This window comes from Columba livia, chromosome 9 (assembly GCF_036013475.1).
Source record: "Columba livia isolate bColLiv1 breed racing homer chromosome 9, bColLiv1.pat.W.v2, whole genome shotgun sequence".
In the NCBI taxonomy this organism is placed as follows: domain Eukaryota; kingdom Metazoa; phylum Chordata; class Aves; order Columbiformes; family Columbidae; genus Columba; species Columba livia.
The window spans coordinates 24,463,783-24,483,720 of record NC_088610.1 but is presented as its reverse complement, the minus strand read 5'-3'; the positions used below and the strand labels follow the sequence as shown (position 1 = coordinate 24,483,720).

The following is a 19,938-nucleotide window of genomic DNA, read 5'->3' as shown; positions in this document are numbered from 1 at the left end:
CGCAGATGCTCCCTGGAGAAGGGGACCTGGGCTGAGCCATCGGTCCCTTCCAGGTAGTCTCGGCTGAAGACACTGTTGATCATGGGCATGGGTGGGGAGGGAGGAGGAACCTCGCTGTCCCTTGGGTCCTTCAGCCCCTCTGGAGGGGATGTCGATGGAGAAGTGGGGGGTGAGCTCCTCAGCTGTGTCCTTCATGTAATACCATTAATAAAAAAAATCTGTTTCATTCAGTCTGTGAAATAAACTTTATTTCCTGTTAAAAGCTAAAGCTGCTAAACAAATGTAGGAAGCTAAACATTAATGGATACACAACACATATCTAACTGCGAGGTGCATTAACTTGCAGTCAGCTACAGCGTATCAGCTCCACGTTTTTGAGTCAGCTGAAATAGATACAGTTGTTCTCAATTGTCAGGATACCCTGCACCATGCAGTTAAATTTTACCAGGCATCTCAGCATGCAGAAAAGCATTCGCATCGCAGCATTTTCTGTAGAAACCTATTTACATTTGAAAACCATTCCTATTTACATGGAAAACCATACCTTCTCGAACTGCTCCACTTTAAGATGAAGGATTTTAAGTTGGAACTGGAACCCTGGAAGTAGTTCATTTCTTTATTTGAGTTCATAACCTGCTAATGTTACAAGTGATGTGAAAGGTAAGTTCAGACGTACTCCTTGTTGCTTATGATCGTCTCAGAGTCTTTGGTGTAAATGTGCTGCTGATGAGCTGCCCGGCCTGCTGAATATGCGTATTTGCTTGTACTGTAAATTAATGAAAAAAAAAAAAAAAAAGATAAAATATAATAGGTATTACACACACATCCACAGTTTCAGGTACTCAGGAAGTTACTCATTTAGGTCTGTATCCAACCCACCAATAGTGCATCCTTCACAAAGGTGCAGAAATTAGAGACCTATTGTTCTCATCAATCTCATAGCTAAGGGGAAAGAGATGGGCTCTTTGACAGCTTTTAATACAGGAATCAAGATGATGAGAAAGGAAAACAGAACTGTCTTCAGACAGCCCCTTCAGCTGTCATTAATCATGTTGAACTTCCATTTCATGCATCTGTTTTACCCGATTTTCAAGGTATTTCAGGATATTTGGTACTTCGTATCGAAGTATGGTGAGCAAGACCTGAGTCCAATATGGCTGATGAAATATTACCATAAAACTGATATGGATTCGTATTAGACAATGGAGTGATCAGAGGAACACTCTCTCTTATTATGTGTTTTGATGTAACTTTCCTGAGATTAACCACAGCAGCAGTGAGCATGCTTCTCCCTCCCATGTTACCCCCCTCTCAGGCCTAGCAAGTACAGCCTCCAAGCCGCTTGGGTTGTTCTGGGCAGACACGGAGCTCTGCCGTTTTTGACAACTTCATCCCTCTCCTTCAGAAAGGGACCTTCTATATGTTTGAATAATTCAAGGTGGAAAAAAAAATCTAGGCAAAATTAACTGTTGAGGCCAGAAATCTCAACTTTTCTGATTTGATGCACTACAAGACATTTCCATAAGGAACAAGAGAAAAATCATATGCATCTAACAATCACTTGGTTATGCTTTGGGAAGGAAAGACCATTACACTTTCCGCAAAATAAATGGCATCTGAATGGTTTAATAGTAGCGAGTATTGCAGAGAAACTTGATTATAGCACACTATATTCTTTGATACACTTTCATTTTGGCAATAGATAGTTCCCTCTTTCACTGCTCATTTTCATCATGTAGATCTCAGAACCATGAGCAGTAACCAGAACTACCACCTACGGGTTGCAGGTGACGGCTCATGACGAAGTATCGACACGTACACTATTCGGGAGGTACAAGTATTTGGTACAGCATCCCCTGCCATCACAAGTCTGTGACATGCCATAGCACTGAATTAATAGGTACGATTTCCCATTTGTACTTTATATGGCTACAGGTTTATACTGGGGGGAGGTGGCGGGGGGGAGAGAGAATAGTACAGAGGTAGAAAATGGTATATGATTGACAGCTACTATTTAAACTGATGAATCCAAGATTACCTGTAGTCCTGTTTTTTCCTCCCTTTGCATGAACAGGTCAGTAAGATCCCACCAAGCATATAAAGAACAGATCCAGCCCAGCCTAAGTACAGAGCCTGTCCTAGTTCATACCTGAAACATGAAAGATCTTATGAAAACAGCATAACACAGGATCACAAAGCCATTATTTTAGACTGAGCCATAAGGTGCACAAACCATGCAAACAAGTGAATTCTAGTTTGCACAGAAATCAGCTAATTGAAAGGTACTTCAACAGATAACAGAGGAGAACAGATCTGGCTCTGTGTCTGTTCGGTAAAACTCTTACATGTATAAGTGCTCTGCCAAGTTAGTGACAGAACATGAAAGTATTAAGCAACATAAAGATAAGTAGCAATAACTACTTGCATTTATTTAATAAATTGTTGATAATAAATGATAATGTGCAGTCTACAAAACTTATTTTGCCCTCGTGTCAGTTGCACCACTAAAGTCATGTTGTGAAACTGAATGTTTTGGACCTCCCTCTCTGTGTCATTTAAAAGGCTGACCATAGAAATCATGACGCTAGATAAGCTACACATAGCTATTTGTACAGGGCTGGTTTTCAAACTCCTATATCCTAAAGCATATTCAGCACTTTCTGTGTTTATATGGCTGAAATACATTTATGAGTAGTCCCAAGTTGAAAAATAATAGGTACCCACCCATCCTACTGTACAAAAGACATTTCAGGAAACGTCCTGGCCCAGTCTAAGAAACTCACTGATAATTAATTAAACCCAAAGACCAGACACAGTTGAGCCTGGGAAAATCTGCCCAGAGTTTCGCAATAAGAGGAAAACAACCTTTCACATTTGGACAAAGACTATATTCACAATATGGCAGTACCTCTGCAGCCTGAGATACCTGCTATAAGGGCAAAGTAAGTGTCATGGACTGCGTAGAAGGCATACTGAAAACAGATATGTGTGTTTTCTTTGCACTTGTAAACACAAAAACATTATTTTAAAATGTTGAGGTTTCTGACTCCAGATTTAATTGCTAACAGGATGGTTTCAGAGTTTACACAGGTTCACTGCTCGCCATGTTCTTATTGCACATCAGAACCACAAGGTCTCCACTGTTTTAGGGACTTTTCAAATACTGAACGAGGAGACAATCATTATCTCAAAAAAAAAAACCAAACCACAAACAAAAACAAAAACCAAAACCAAACAGGAGTGCAAGTTGCTGGAAGAATACTAAGGAACAATCAGAGAGTGCTGCCCAGTGCACGAAATCATCTCTACTCGCTAGTCACCTATGGACAGGAAAGTATGTAGGAGGGATCTGCAGAACTTAAGTGGCCTTCACAGCTGTATGATACATTCCTCTAAGAACTAATAATGGTTAACTTATTATTTTGCTGAAGTCAGGCCAAAAAAAACGCATTCTGAAAAAACAGATCTGCCAGGCTCTTAAGAGTGAAGATCAATACTGGCCTGCAATCGAATCTAAACCTGTCTCACAGAGTCCAAGGAGCACAAACTTCCTCAAGAGCATGTCTGGCTTTACCAATGATCAACATTAATTCTCGAAGAACTGCTTGATGAATCAATACTCTTAAACATGAAGTTTAGATATTAAAAAAAGAGATCTCTTTAGCTACTGAATGCAAACAATCTGGTAACTGATTAACATGCATCAATGTTGAAGTCCCAGATAACTATAAAACTCACTAACTAACCCACTAACTGAAATTCCTTATCAACAGTTGTTTCGGTCCTCTAACGTATTTATTACCCTTCATATAATTCTCTGAAGGGGATATAAAACAACAAAAAAGTATTCACAACTGCAATTTCTTTGTAAGTGTTTGTTTGAAAACACCAGGAAAACTGACAAACATCCAAAGCAATTGCTTAAAGTACTTAGATTCATAACAAAGCACTTCACCTGATTTCCCTGAACTGATTCTCAGGCAGAAAGCCACAAAACACTTCAAATACCATCCCAGCAACTAAAGATTTATAGCTTACTGATCTAAAAATTATATACTTGGTAGAGGTACTGGTAAATTATAGATGTCCTTTTCCCCAAACCAGTTCTCTCATGTTCCGCAGACAATCTATTAAGTTTCCCTCTCCTTTTTTCTCTCATCTGTGAAGGAGAGGCCCGGCCACCTCTACCCTTGTTCCTCATTGCTCCATCTATTGACCTAGATAAGGTGCCATAAGCGGTCATTTGGTTTTGAAGACTGTTGCTTTTGTATCACACAAGAATAAGGGCTTTTATACCTCGAAACTTGTTGTGCGTAACAGTATGACCTGGTAGTCCCACATACTTTGCCTCATTTTAATTCATATGGCAAACAAATGTCAAGCAGTTAATATATGGTGAAAAATACTCTTTTACTTCTTTAAGACAAGCAGCACACTCCAATGACGTCTCTCAGCTATCTGCAGGTCACTAGTACGCAGTTCAGGATGGTTTCTGTACGCTTTTTCATTTGCTTGTACATCTGAGCACTGTATTCCAGCCATAGCTAGAAGTTTTTATCTCTTTTGGTCTAAATGCCAAAGAAAATTAAGACTTTTACCTTTTCTTCTTCATAGCATCAAGATGTGCACTTAATTGAGTCTCAGAGGAAAATGTAAACACAGTACAGAAACCCCTCAACTGCAGGGTTGATATTCCCCTCATTCACTAAGCCTTCCAGAAGAGAACTCTCCTCCCTCCCCACCAACATCTCTGATGTGAATAGATTCCCTACACACAATTTTTCCCCCTGCAGGACTGGATAACATGATCGATCCAGGTTCCGAAACTCTGGAGCAGCTGAGGTCAGTGCAGCTGTCTGTACCATGTGATGGAGTTTGGTATGACAGAGCTATTAACTTACTTGGTTCCAGCATATAATGGGTCAAAAAACTGAGCAGTAATCATCGCAGCATACCAAGAAATAGCCACCATGGAGCAGAGACCTATCAGAAAAAATTAAGAAAACACACAGGTGAGTGATTCATTTAATGGCTGTAACAGCTTTAAACCAAGAACAAGTGTCCATCTCATTTAGTCTGGCTGTGAAAGCAACACAAACACTGATAGTGTTCTCATTTCAGCCTCCATATTACCTCCTAAGATAAACAGAAATCCTCCCGTGACAGTAAACTTCATTTTTCCATCTTCATCGCTCAACCCAATGTTTGTGCACTTCAAACCAAGCAGCGTGAGTACTGAAGCTATGAATCCCAGAAGGATGGAAGCAATCATCAAGGCACGGCATGCCTGAATATGAACTAAGACAGAACAAGAGAAAACAAATCAGGGTCTATACAGAAATTAAATTAATCTTGTGCTGAAAAAAGAAAAGTGATTAGAGGGAGTGACAAAATTAGCAGGAGCAGTAATCAGTGAATCTTGTCCAACTTTATTTGGTTCAGAGAAGCATCCAAACCCCACAGTGTTTAGCCTTCAAGTCAATCAGATTCCAGAGTTGAACTGCAGTTACACTTTATAAGCTCAGTAAATCCTCTTGGGCCTTTAGTAAACACTGAAAAATTATAGCAAGCTCTTTTTAGTGTACATCTTTAAGTCCTGGGAAAACAGGTAGTGGTCTACACGGTCACTTATAAGAGCAGAAATCAGCCTCCTAGTCACAATTCCTGGTGAGTTCCTTACCCCTGTACCACAAGAGCACACATGACACCTCTGAACTCCTGGTCCTGGCCAAGGTGTGTGGGGCTCTGGCACTACAGAGGAACTGGAAAAATGTGCCAGCTTTTCTACTTCCAGTGAAAGACGGGAAAGAAAATGCTTGAGTTAGCAGTGCACATTAAACTCCGAGAGAGGGTAATAAATGGGCGATGAGCGGAATCAAGAGCTGCAGCATTCCGTCCTCTCCTCCACAACACATACTCTATCAGAGAGATAACAGCTCACTTAAGCTCCCGGTCCTCACATTTAGGTATTGATCGCAAAAAAACTGGGACCAGATTATTAACCAGCCTAAGAATTCAGACAGGGACTTCAGGCCCCCTTAAAATGGCACCCCGGATTTGGCAAGTTCCAGGTCAAATGGCACCTTGGCACCTTCGCGACAAGATAAACATGCCAAATGTCACCAACCTGGCAGGTTTGGCTTCTAACTTTGATGGACTCGATGATCTTAAAGATCTTTTCCAACCTAAATGATCCCATGATTTTATGATTCTAACGACATATCAAAGGGGCCTGAGCTGGACTGGATCTGGACAGTCATGTCGTTGATGCCGCCGTTACAGCTCTTGCTCCCCGATCACCTCCATGTCCTCCACGGTGACCTGCTCCCTGGCTCTGCAGTGGACTGAGCCCGTAACTCTCCACACAACAAAATCCAGGCACAGAAACAGGAGGCAAAGTGAGAGATTCACACTTAGACTCAGCGGGCTGTAGAGCTTTATGTGGCTTAAGAGTATTGGTCCTGCAAGCCCCAGAGTTATGAACAGATTTTAATAAGCAATCATGAGATAAATACTCAGAATTAAACAACAACATAGTCCAATGAATTAATGTTTTGTTAGGCGTTAGTTTTAAATTTTGGGGGGAAAAGTACAGACAGTAATAAAAGTGAAAAGACCACCTCAAAGTACCATTAACTGTTCAAAGCTTTTGCCTGCAGAATTTACTGTTAGGACAAGCACTAAATGTCGATGCTGCTTTCTAGTTTGGGATCTTACACTTTGGCAGCAGGAATTACCCAGGGCAGGGATGCAACATGTCTTTGGGACTCCAGCAGTATTAGATGGGACTCCCCATCTCTTTCCAGGACAATATCTTCAGGCTTACTGCTTGCAAGCCAATGTCTGTGTTATTTTAATAGAAGAGATTTCATACCACAACCTCTTTGTACCACAATACAATAACCTCAACAGCCTTAACTGAGGAGCTTACTTCACAGTCCAGCCAGCTCCATGTTTTGTTGTCTTCATGTTAAAAATGAGCTTATTGAACAAGACATGAAGTCAGCTCATTTTATCAATCAATACTAATTGTAAGAAAATAGCCCAAATCCTGTCATTGGAAGAAACATCTATGGGGCCTTAAAACAAAACAAAAAAAACAAACAACAAGAAGTAAAGCATGTGGCAGCTAACTAATTGCTTTATATCAAATGCTTGACCAAGCTGTGACTACACAGGGCTTAGCTATACATCGTAGCCAGCCATGGTTTCAATCTTATGCAATATTGCTTTTAAAAAAGGTCTTCACTTCAAACATCCATGATTTGGGCTAATGGCTTGCTGAATTCAAAAGCTTTACATCTGTTTAAAAGAATCAAGTTGGATATTTCCCATGCACAAAACAAGCAGACAAAAAACCAACAGAGGAATACCACATAGCTCAGCTGCCAATAAGGAAACCTTCATGGAAAATTTTTATGATCCTTCTGACGAGCGGTAACAAAGACACTTCTGTTGTGCTGGTTTTTTTCTTTTCCCCCTCCCACCACTTCCTGGCACCTCCTGCTGCAGCAGTTTCAGCTGAGTTTCTAGACAGCAATTTGAAACATACCTAAGCTGACCATGACAATTTTCAGTCTGCCTGGTACCTTGCAAGTTGCCATAAGCGGTCATTTGGTTTGGCTGGTACCTGCAAGTGCTACAGACATATCTTGGAGGTCCCACTGTTGGCTCAGCCCTTGTCACTAACAGCCCCACTTTCTTCGTCTTCCCTTGCTTTTCCAACTGTCCTCTCAGCTTTCTCTATAATTCAGTGTCTTCTAACTTTTTTCTTTTTCAGTTCTCCGTTCTAGAACTTTTTTCTCTACACTTCTGTAAGCTGCTTTTCCCTTCCCTCTGCCTATAGCCCTCAAGTATACTGCCATCTTCTCAACAGTATAACCGATCTGCTCTTCAACAGATCAAATTTATTCTTCACAAATTCACTTTCAGAGCCTGACCTGTTCATTCATTTCCTGTCTGGTCCCATTTTTTTCCTTCTTGCTGACTCCACGTTGTTATCTGCAGTTCCCCAGGAGCATTGCTGGTGCTTGCCTTCCTTTCTCCTTCACTTTAGCACATCTACTCAGGATGCTCTTTTCTGGCCCCACCCTCCCCAATTTCTTCAAAACCCACTTTTTTCCTCAGCGGCTCCAAGATGCTGACCTGACGTGGCCCCGTTGCCCACATCTGCACACATGGGAGCCCCATGACACTCTCAGAGACAACACCCCACATAAATACATCAGTGAGAAGATGCTGCCTGGAGGCAGAGGCAGCAAGTGATGAACCAGCCCCTGAGGTGGTTTGTACAAGAACAAAATGCACACTTATAAGAACTCTGATGAGGATAAAGTCTAATCGACATGATCCTGCTGTTGCTGCATCTAAGTTTAAACAGGGTTATGTTCTTCTTAATACACATAGGCATTTTAAAACCAACTGTTAGATAACACTGGAAGATAAAAAGAACAGATTATTCCCTAAATACATAAACAGTTTCAGAGAATTGCTGCACTAGTGTCAGAGCTGGTCAACAACATCAGTTTATTTCAGACAGAGAGAAAGTAAATTTAATACCCCATTCCCACTAATCCTATACTACATATCCTTCAGATTAGGAGTATTCTACCTATCTAGTTTAGTCATCTCCTAGTGTAGATTCAACTAAGTGGGAAGGCAGTTTTATTCTGGGATAAGTATCTACATACCGAATTATTCAAGATTAATACAAACTAGCTTTACTCTCTGTAAACATGTTACTACCCACAGAATATTGCCTTGGTCAAGCATTTGAGGACAATCCACAATTCTACTGAAGACCGATTACAGGAGCCAGGATACCTAAATTTCCTGGTATTTAGAGCCACATCCAACAAGGCATTTGTTAATAAGTCCTGACAAGTATATTAATTTATAAGATATATTCATTGTATAACATACTCATAATGTTATAATATGTATAATGTATATTTGCTGTATTTAGTGCATTATCTATGCATTTTAGTCTCAACACACAAAACCCACTACCACTTCTTAGCTATAAATTGTATTTATTACCTATTATATGAAAATACTCCAGCTACAGTACATTAGCCATCAAATAATGCAAAAGAGGGCCTATACAATAATTCCAAATAAACATGGAGCTGTCATAAGATGTGTTAAAAAATGTCTCCTACTAATTCCGCCCACAAGATACTAGAAAAGACACTACATCATATTTTAAATGCCTATTAAAACAAATGTTTCAACAAGCGACTTCATTTGCCTTATTTTATAGCCTTTCCTACTGCGTGTGAGACATTCTGCTGCTTAAGAGACTTTTATTACTTCAACCCACAAAATCCTTCCTGGCCAGTTATTTTCCAGTACTACCAGATTACCACAACAAAAGCCTTTCTACTTTTTTTCCAACAAATTTTTGAGCAATATAATGTGCAAAGTCACATACCAGGCAGCGCAAGCATAGAGTCAAATTCTCTGCAGTTGGACACTCCAGTGCTGTCTTCTGCACAGCTCTTCCACAGGTTTTCATACAACGTAGACGTCGTGATCACACTACCATGTATACTAGAGACTTTCCAGTAATCATTCGGCAAAGTGGCTCCAATAATTGCCAACCCACCAAAACACAAAAGAAAACCAACTATTTCCAACGCAGCAGTCATGCTTGTGAGTAGTAACAGTTAAATATCCCTATAATTAGATTACAATCAAGTGAAGCCTTTGAGAAGCCTCCTTGCTGTTTTATCTCTGGGTTTCACTCCAAAATGAGGCTACCTTTGCTCTTTGCTCAACCCCAGAGATAAGGCTTACAGTGCATGACACTTAGAAGTGGGAGCAGTTCACGATAAAGATATTAGCATTTAAAAGAAATGACAATATTAATTCTTTTTCTAATGAGAAGTGACAAAATGAACCTGTTCTTAGTCTCAGCCTAGAAATTCCAGTCAGTATTTCTACAAAATATCTTGCACGAGCGATAATATTGGCAAATATTTTATTTCTGTCTCTCCTCTGAAGTCAGCTAGGGTTTACACGAGATTAAAACTGTTTGTAATTTTATTATTGATCTCAAAACAAAAAACATTACCGCGTTATTTTCTTGATGACTCAAGTATAAAAAAGCTTGAGAACGGGAACTTTATTCTGTTGCTAGAAAATTTAGCACATTTTTTAGAGTTAGGGTCGTAAGTAATCCACAGCAACTGCACTCAGCTTCTTTCAGGAAGGTTCAGTCTGTGGATGAGTGGTTTCCATTAATATTTTACAGTCCATTGATCTATAAACACATTCAATCTTTAAAATAGTCACATTTACACTGGACTTCAATTGTGATAGTGTATGTTTCACAGAAATGAAACTTAAGGGGAATGAATGAGCCAGTGTCTCAGACCTATCTCAAAACGAATAAAATGACGAAAGAAAGCAGCTATGCGACAAATCATACACATTGGCTGATTGCATCTGTTTGTCAGAATATCTTAGTATTAACAAAAAAAATCTAATCTAGGCAAAGCAGAAGTATGTTCAACTTGGTTTACTTGCTTCTGCTCTTGCCTAGGCAAAATCACAAACTCATAGAATGGTTTGGGTTGGAAGGGACCTTACAGCTCATCTAGTTCCTCCCCCTGCCATGGGCAGGGACACCTTCCACCAGACCAGGTTGCTCAGAGCCCCGTCCAGCCTGGCCCTGAACACAGCCAGGGATGGGGCAGCCACAGCTTCTCTCAGCCTGTGCCAGGGCCTCACCACCCACATGGGGAAGAATTTCTTCCTTATATCTAATCTAAATCCACAGTCTTTCAGTTTAAAGCCATTACCCCTTGTCCTATCACCACATGCACTTGTAAAAAAAAAAGTCCCTCCCCAGCTTTCTGGTAGGTCCCCTTTAGGTACCAGAAGGCTGCAATAAGGTCTCCCTGGAGCTCTCTCTTCTCCAGGCTGAACTACCCCAACTGTCTCAGTCTGTCTTCGAAGGAGAAAGACTCAATACACATCACCCACTAATGTTAATACCCTTAAACCGCTTGTATATCCAAATGGGGTTAACCATCTCTTGATAACCCGCTCTTATCTCCAGGAAGTGGAGTCAGAGTTTCTTCATAAAATAATCCTCCTGTGACGCAAGACGGTGACAGGTTCACGCCATTTACATTAATACTATCAGAAGAGTTAGTCGTTGAGAGAGTCACAACTTGCTTATAACAGATATCTGTTGGGTTTTGTTTTTCAAAATTCACTGGCCACTTTGACCTGATGCTGTAGGTTGGTAGTTTCAGCTGCAAAATGATACTACAGTGTCATCACAACATTTTTGTTCCCTTGGCATCCAAGAGGATCATTGCCATTGATTTAAATAGGAACAGATAGGGCAGCACAGCTGGTGTGAACCTGTGCAGCTCTGTATTTGCAATCTTTTAAAGAAACTGGATGGTATGTGGTAAGAATTGATCTTCTTGGGGGACTTTTACAGAATTCCCTCCTTCTGCTGAGTCACGGCAATCTGAAAAATGATGGAGTCATAAAATGGACATACTGTACCACTATACTGGAGTATCTGCATCCCATTAAAAGCCCTTCAGAGAGTTTCAAATTACTCTACTCATACACAGATGCTACCCTGCTGAACTCAGCAAACACTCCTGCTGACAGCACTTTCAAAGTCGAGTTTAGTTGGGACCTTGAATTATGCGCCCCCAGATTTTATACTGCTATGGATAAAAAAAGAAAATGAAGAATTTCATTTAAAAAATAATATCTCTTCCTGCTTAAGAAAGCTATTTCACCATGCAGTCATAATGTGCACATATAAACAGAAAAGTTTAAACTGCAGTCCTAGAATGCGTAAATTTTTCCTATATGGCACCAGACGTTTCCGTAATTCCCTTTAAGAAATCACTCTTCAATGGTGTTGAAGAACATAGAGTTATTCTTCACTAAATTTCAGAAACTATGGTTTGGTAAGCAATGGACATAACAGCAAATCTGCTCTGCAGAAGGCTCTGCATCAGCAGCGTAAAAGCGGCGGGGCTGATAGTTTCACATCAACACCATCCACTGCTTGGGAGATTTCTTCCAGATTTGTTCTAACCAGTCAATGGCTGGAAGTTTGGAAGTGCATTCTTGGAGCACATTTCCCTGCTTTGCTTCATCCATAAAGAAACCAATTTGCACACTCCAGACCACTCCACAATGCAAACCAAGAGCAGTAAATGGGAATAACTGGAAAAATAATTATACAAGTGTTTTTTCTGATGTAAGTAAAATGCAAACATAGACATGCCAAGATGTGGCCATATGTGACCACAGCAATATAGGACGAAGGAGAGAAATTGCTCCTAGCCCCTCTGATATTCTCAAAACAGAGCATATTTGAATGTAATAAAGGTTGAGAGTGGGCTTACAGGCAGAAATAGTATTTTTTAAGAACAGATCAACCAATACAATTGGGAAAAAAATATACTCAAAACATTAACATTTTAAATGTTTGATAAACATGAGCTGTATCTTGTCCATCACTTCTGTAAATTTCTTTCAAGGCCCAGGAATGCTGGCTGAGCACTGTAAGAAGAGAAACAGCCCTGCAAGAGACAACAAGTACACTGCAGGAGCCACATGAGGTCCCTGTCAGTTGGCATGAGGAACCCCACGTTGATTTTAGGTGACACATGGTTCTTTGAACAGCTGAAGATGATCCACCAAGCCCTGCCAACCAGGGGTCCTCTCTTCCAATTATGGGGGTCAGGGGAAGGGAGGAAAGAGAACCCCTGGGAGGCAACTGCTTCAGCTCACCAATAACCCTTTTGCTCCTGGGGAATATCTTCTTTTCATGTTGGGTGTAATGAAACCACATTTAAAGGAAAGGAGGCTTCCCACATTGGCTCTGCGACAGGGCTGAAACAGCTGTTTCTCCTTGTGGCAGATCTGCCGCACCATCGTAAGCATCAGTGCCACCTTGCTACCACGTATAAGAACTGGAGGATTGTTGGCCCCATCTCATCACTCTGTTTTCCAGAAATCGTATCAAAGTTTCTAGATGAAACTTAGGCAATCCCAGTATCTACACAGAGGAAGTCTTAGAGAGGAGCAGAACAGGTACCAGAACAGTATGAAAAGCTGACAGTGATGCAATGAGTAGTGTTTTTAAAATCCTTGGAAGCATATGATTAGCCTCCTTTTGAGGCCACAAATTTTGGCCTCATTACAGGATGCTGGCACTTATTCTCAAACTGGCACCATCGTTATGAAAGCACATGAGGCCACCAAAGCCAGGACTCTGGTGAAGAACCACAAATATGCTGAAATCTTGAGAGTTAACTGGAGATTTAAATTCTCGCATTTGCGACATCTGCCTCCAGTTGGGCAGCTCTGACTTCAGTGGAGTCCATGTCTCTGTCAAGAAAAAGAAGCCTTCATACTCTATGAGACACGGTGTTTTTAAGTTTTGAGCATTGCGCATTGAGAATAAATCAGCTGGAAAGGGTCCAGACAAACAGCAATGACAGTAATAAGGGATCTATAAAGCAGGAAAAGGCTTTAAGAAATTATTCCATGACATAACTCATAAAGTGACTGCACAATACTGAAAGTTGTAAAAGAATAAATGCAAAGTTCTGTTTAAGACAGAAGGCTTAACAAAATACCGGTTTTCAAAGGCTATATTGTTACTGTTTCTACACTCGCTTTTCTAAGGAAAGAACTTCAATGTCAGTCCTTCCTGACTAGGTGTTTACAGAAAGGTATTTATAAAATCCAAGCAAATAATTTTCGGTCCCTACAAAGACAACTCTTTCTATTTGCAGATAAACTACCCTGCTAGCATGGTCTACCTCAGAAAACACAAAAGCATCAGTAGCACAGATGTATTTCAGTTTAAGCTGGTCACCTCTAAGAAATTCCAGAACAAACACACAGATTTAGCACAAAGTATCAAATAAGTCCTGGAATTTATAAGAAGTTCTGTCTCACACCAAAGCACAAGCAAACACCAGAGCTCACTGACCTATGATCTGCTTATAGTTAAGAATTAGGCTGAGTTAAAAGATCCTATTTCTTCCAAAACAATAATAATAAACAAGTCTTAGATTTGCTGTATAGTACCCAACACAACAGACATGGCAATAAAGTCACAGCAGTCACCGAGCTGAATTGCAGGATGAAGCACATGGATTTCACTGGGGCCCTTTAACCTGCCTGCAAGAACCATGGGGCAAATCCTCTCCATACTAGACCCTCTGTGACAACCACGGTATATAAACCATCCAGAAAGAAGGTATAACATTACACCCCTGGGTTTTACATACATATACCATGCACACTTACTGTCGGAACTCAACATGTAGAGAAATTGCTTGCACTGCACTGATCCGAAAGCAGCCGCCTCACAGTCCATCCACAGCCCTTCAGAGACCCAGCCTGCAGGAGCCGGCGCTGCTGCCGTGGCCGAAACCTTCCATGTGTTGGACATGGTAGCAATAAGTACAATGGTAAATCCTGCTAAAGCCAGCAGAAATGCACAGATTTGTAGAGCAGACGATGCCATCCTGCTCACAGAAGTGGTTTTCAAAGAAGCCTCCCAAAACTTCTGATATTAGAAACCTGTTGAAACAGTTTACACACATACAGTATATGGAATTATCTTTATACAAGCCTGACCTTTAAGGCTACATCAAAAAGATGCCTGCCTACAAAATAACTTATCATATAAGGGAATTGTAGAAGAAGTCTCATTAAATAATTGGAATACTTAAGTATCCTGTGACATCTGAGTATTTTCTTACGAACATTTTTGTTACCATATATGTTTACCACAAAAAAATACCAGCAAAGCAAAACCAGAGAACCCAAGTGAGGAATTCTCCAATTTGAATTTGCAATGTTTCACCTGTTCTTTACTTGTTTCCTAACTCAAAATTCTTTTAAAATTAAAACTATAAAATGCTTTAATGAATTATTCATCTCCCAATTACCATGCCTATCAATACAAATTTAAAACAAAATAAGTTTTGATACTCACGTTTACGATATGTTTCTAACCTGTTTCATCTACCTTCCTGCTAGACACTGGTGTCAGCACTTTGTGGGGCTCAGTTTGATCAAACAAGTGCAAGTTTCGTACTCTTCAGGACCTTTCCCCCTGTTCTAAAAATCAAGGACCTGCGGCCAAAGCTCTGCCTGACTGTTGCACAAAGGCTCGGGCACGGCTTTTGGCTACAGTGAAGTTTCACTGAAATGGACAACTCAAAAATGAAAATTACAGCAAAATCCTGTAAGTTGGTACCAAAGATGCTCAGATTAACCTGGCAACTATTGGCACATAACGTGTTTTGTCACTGCCGCTGAGCTGCCCGTGCACCAGCAGATTCCAAAGCAGTACAGAAAAATACTATTACAATTTTCACAACTATTATTTTGCTTGAAAAGTTTGTTGCTCTTGTCACCCAGACACTGTTTTCATGGAGAATAAAAAGAAAATTCAAGCCTCCTCCTATAATCATGCATTTTAAATGACTGCAACACTTGGAATTTGTTTGCACAAGGAAATAAGGATTAAGTTTATTCCACTCTTTAAAATGTGCATATTCCGCTATAAAATTCAAACCTCACATTTGAGGAGGGAGCATTTGTCTCTCAAGTGATTGTCTAACATTTTCAAAACACATATAACTGTCAGAAAATATGTGAAACAAATTATAAATTTAAATTAAGCAATAAATTCAAGCAAATTTAGCACCACATGGGCAGGCCAATAATCCAAATGAACATTTCTGCCTTTTGCACAGGTATGAGCCATGCAATCACAATTAATTCCTGAAAGAAGATAAAACTATATGCTCTGCACCATCACTCTGGGTAGGACATACACCAAAACTGTAAACACAAACTTCTCATTAAAATACAATAACTTAAAACATCATGGGTTTCAAAGCGAGGAAGTTTTGAAACTAGGCTTTGCAAATACAGAATAACAATTTTCATCCACCCTGACCCAAAATGTGCCATGTTATAGCAGGACTACAAATCCCACTGTAAGAGTCCTTCTCCCACCCTTAAAACGCCTGTCCCGTAGTGATGAGCCTGTTAGGCACGACATGACATCCGTGAGCTCCTCACTGTGGGTAACTCCTCTCCAGAAAGGTGCACGTGTGGTCTGAATGTCGATGGTGACATTTCAATTCGATACACAGGGAGATGTAAAGTGGCAAGGAGAATAAACTTTGACAGCATGAACGCACGGTGCACGACAGACCAACTGAAAGGTGTTTTATTTTCCAGATCTTCTTAAGACAAGCATGCAAAGAAAACCTTTACTACTTGGAAAGCAAAGCATACAGTGTTGGTATTTGAATTCTTAGGGGCCAGAGAGTGGGGCTGGTGTCCCAGTGAGGTTTGAGAGCCCCATGATGGGTCAACATATTGATAGGCCACAAAAGAAAGGAGCAGAAATGCACACCTCCAGGGGGTAAAACAAAGGTCGGGGCGGGGGGAAAGAAGTAGGAGAGTGTTTGCCTGTTTAAAGAAATCAGTTTTCTTTATATACGTTGTATTTCCTGGCAGCATTCAATCCCTGCAATCAGTAACCAGCGCAGTGGATCGCATTAACAAACAGAACTGTTTGTGATATCAGATGTGCCTTAAGGCAGGACAGACCTTCCCGGCCCCTGCCAAAGGAGCTCCAGCAGCCCAGGATGGCTCTACAACTGCCTCACTGTTGTTGTTCCTCCTTTCTTTGCCTTCTGCTGCCCCAAGGAGCAACCCGCACTCATCCCTTCCTGAGCCTGCAAAACCCAATGGGACAGTCCCGACAAAACCATATTCCCTCTGGGACACCGGTCACGCACAAGGCTGAGTACCCACATGGTGGTGATGATGACTTTTTATTGCTTCTGCAGTTTTAATTATAAAAGGAACACCGCCAAAACATATTGTTTTATCAGGGTAAGAGTTTGCTAATAGAAACCACCTGCAAAAGAGAAGCTTTCAAAAGCAAACAGCTTGTTCCTTCAACTGACACCACATCTGTCCACCTCTTTCAACATGCAACAGGTACACCCCACCCATTCAGGGCTCACTCATACCAGCTGCCAGATGCTGTCACTGGTCATAGATTTGAGATCATGACAATTACGCTTTGCAGCTGTCCAGAGGAGAACAACCATAAGCCAAACCCAAATAAATACATAAAGCCCAGAGCATCGTCCCTCGCAAATTGCGCATATATGTTACATACAACTAAGAGCTTTAATGTGATAAAAACAAGCCCTGGTGGAGCCAAAATTTCACCTAAACTTTAAAAACAGCACAGCCAAAATCTATGTGGTTCAAACAGAGGGCAGAAAGAGTTAACAAAGAAAAATATTTAAGTCACTTAAACAAACAAATCGCTCCCGATAAGGTCTCTGGATGCAAAAACAAGTGATAGAAATGTCTAATCTGGAAAGTTTAAAAACTCCTACCTTTTTTTTTTTTTTTCCGTTTTGTTACATAGAAAACCAGAGACAAAGCATGGATTACAACGCTGGTTTCATTTACATATGTATATATAGATTTTTAACACCAGCAATGTATTTGACCCTGCTAATCTTTTCTTAGTTCAAGAAAATTCTGAGGCTGACCCATGGTGCAATCAGAAAGAGATAAAATGCAGATTTAAATACTGTACTAAACCACTTAGAGCAGTCTCCCACCACAAGCTTACAGAGGTTTCTTCAGGTCAGAGTCTGACCTTGAGTGGAGAAGGCAAACCCTTTCAACTCCTTCACTACTTGTTAAATAAAATAAAATAAAAAAAAAAAAAAAAAAAAAAAATGAGGAACAATATCAGTTCAGTTCCTCTCTAGTTCCAACGGATTTGACTTTGTCACTGTTCCTGAAGTTGCTGTAACTTATTAAGGAAGACTGAGCAGATGAGGCCCTCTATAGACAGACAGGAGCAGCCTCACGTTCTTAAGTCCTATTCCTCATGGGGGGACTTTAACCACCCCAGTATCTGTTGGACAGACAGCACAGCAGGGCACAAGCAATTCAGGAGGTTCCTGGAATTAGTTGATGATAACTTTCTTCTCCAAGAGATAGAGAAGCCAATGAGGAGAAGCACTATGCTGGACCTTGTTCTCAGCAACAAGGAGAGGCTGGTGGGGAATATGAAGCCCAACGGCAGACCTGGCTGCAACGACCATGAAATGGTGGAGCTCAAGATCTTTAAGGCAGCAACGAGGCCACACGGCAAGCTCACTACCCTGCGCTTCACAGAGCAGACTTCAGCCTCTTCAGGGATCTGCTTGGCAGAGTACAAAGGGATAAAGCCCTGGAGGGAAGAGGGGCCCAGGAAAGCTGGTTAATATTCAGGGATCACCTCCTCCATGCTCAGGAGTGATGCATCCCAACAAAGAAGTCAGGCAAAAACACCAGGAGGTCTGCAGAGATGAATAAGGAGCTCTGGAGAGGTGTGCCTGGGAGAACCTCATGAAGCTCAACAAGGCCAAGTGTAAGGTTCTGCACAGGGCTCAGGGCAATCCCAAGCACTGATACAGGCTGGACAGAGAATGGGCTGAGAGTAGCCCTGAGGAGGACTTGGCAGTGTTGGTTGATGAGAAGCTCAACACGACCCAGCAATGTGCGTCTGCAGCCCAGAAAGTCGTGTCCTGGGCTGCATCAAAAGCAGTGACCAGCAGGTCGAGGGAGGTGATTCTCCCCCTCTAGTCCACCCTGGTGAGACCCACCTGTAGTACTGGGTCCAGTTCTGGGGTCCTCAGCACAGGACAGACAAGGACCTGTTGGAGAGAGTCCAAAGGAGGCCACGGTGATCAAAAGCTGGAGCACATCTCTTGTGAGGAAAGCCTGAGAGAGCTGGGGCTGTTCAGCCTGAGGAAGGCTACAAGAACACCTTATTGCAACCTTCTGGTACCTAAAGAGGGCCTACAAGAAAGCTGGAGAAGGACTTTTTACAAAGGCATGTAGCGATAGGACAAGGGGTAACGGCTTTAAACTGAAAGAGTGAAGATTTAGATTAGATATAAGGAAGAAATTCTTCCCCATGCGGGTGGTGAGGCGCTGGCACAGGCTGCCCAGAGAAGCTGTGGCTGCCCCATCCCTGGCTGTGTTCAGGGCCAGGCTGGACGGGGCTCTGAGCAACCTGGTCTGGTGGAAGGTGTCCCTGCCCATGGCAGGGGGTTGGAACTAGTTGATCTTTAAGGTCCCTTCCAACCCAGAACATTTCATTATTCTATTATTAACAGTCTAATCAGGCTTACAGCTACTTACAACTACAATGTAGTACAACTGTACAACCACAAAGCTGAGATCACTCTCTGCTTGCTATTATCTTTTCCTTCACACAATGAACTTGTCCATCCACAACAGAGTGGCCTCCAGAGCTGGAGGTGGCACAGCCACTCTCCTATGGAGTGTTTCTCACGCCCACACAGCACTTCTGCCCCAAAATGCAGCTGCTGCCCCTTGGTGCCCCCGTGCACCTCTGAGATAAACTGCTGTTCATATAGCTGCTTCATTTTAGCAGCTCTGCACTCCAGTCTCTGGAGGCCAAGACATGGCTGCCATGTAGAATGCTTGATTGTCCATTAGTATCTCCAGCACAACACAGAGAACAAGAAAGGTATACACAGCTTCTCGAAACTTACGAATTACAGGTTATTTTCAAACCAAAACCACCTATTCTCTTTCCCATTTAATTTTAGGGGGAGGAGACAGCTCCCCAGGCTAGGAGGAGACAGGCTGTGTATACTCTAGAAGGCTTCTAGAGAAAACACCACACTAAAAACCCTGATTACACAAAGCTGCCACACTCATCATGGCGGCCAGAGGCGCCCGCAGCGCCGCTCCCGCTATGGCGGGACAGGGCGGGCATGACGCGCCCGACATGGCGGCCAGGGCAGGACGCGGGCGGATCCAACCCGGCGGCCGGCAGCAGCCGCGGTGCCGCTGGCAATGCCC

The 19,938-nt window shown here is 41.7% G+C and overlaps 1 protein-coding gene across 3 annotated transcripts; it reads right to left on the bottom strand.

The window, feature by feature from the left end:
* Positions 1-231: 231 nt before the first annotated feature.
* On the bottom strand, positions 232-19,850 carry LOC102086565 (claudin-15). Of its 3 annotated transcripts, none has more exons than XM_021283282.2 (6): positions 18,708-19,850; positions 14,308-14,583; positions 5,134-5,298; positions 4,902-4,983; positions 2,039-2,149; positions 232-766 (listed from the first exon to the last, which is right to left on the bottom strand). In XM_021283282.2, exons 2-6 carry the CDS (start codon positions 14,525-14,527, stop codon positions 667-669), a joined length of 678 nt encoding a protein of 225 aa, XP_021138957.1. In that variant the 5' UTR covers positions 14,528-14,583; positions 18,708-19,850; the 3' UTR covers positions 232-666. The 3 variants fall into 3 exon arrangements, with proteins under 3 accessions (XP_021138957.1, XP_005515458.1, XP_021138958.1); XM_005515401.3 differs by lacking the exon at positions 18,708-19,850 and adding an exon at positions 15,002-17,751; XM_021283283.2 differs by lacking the exons at positions 14,308-14,583; positions 18,708-19,850 and adding an exon at positions 9,434-10,744.
* Positions 19,851-19,938: the final 88 nt, after the last annotated feature.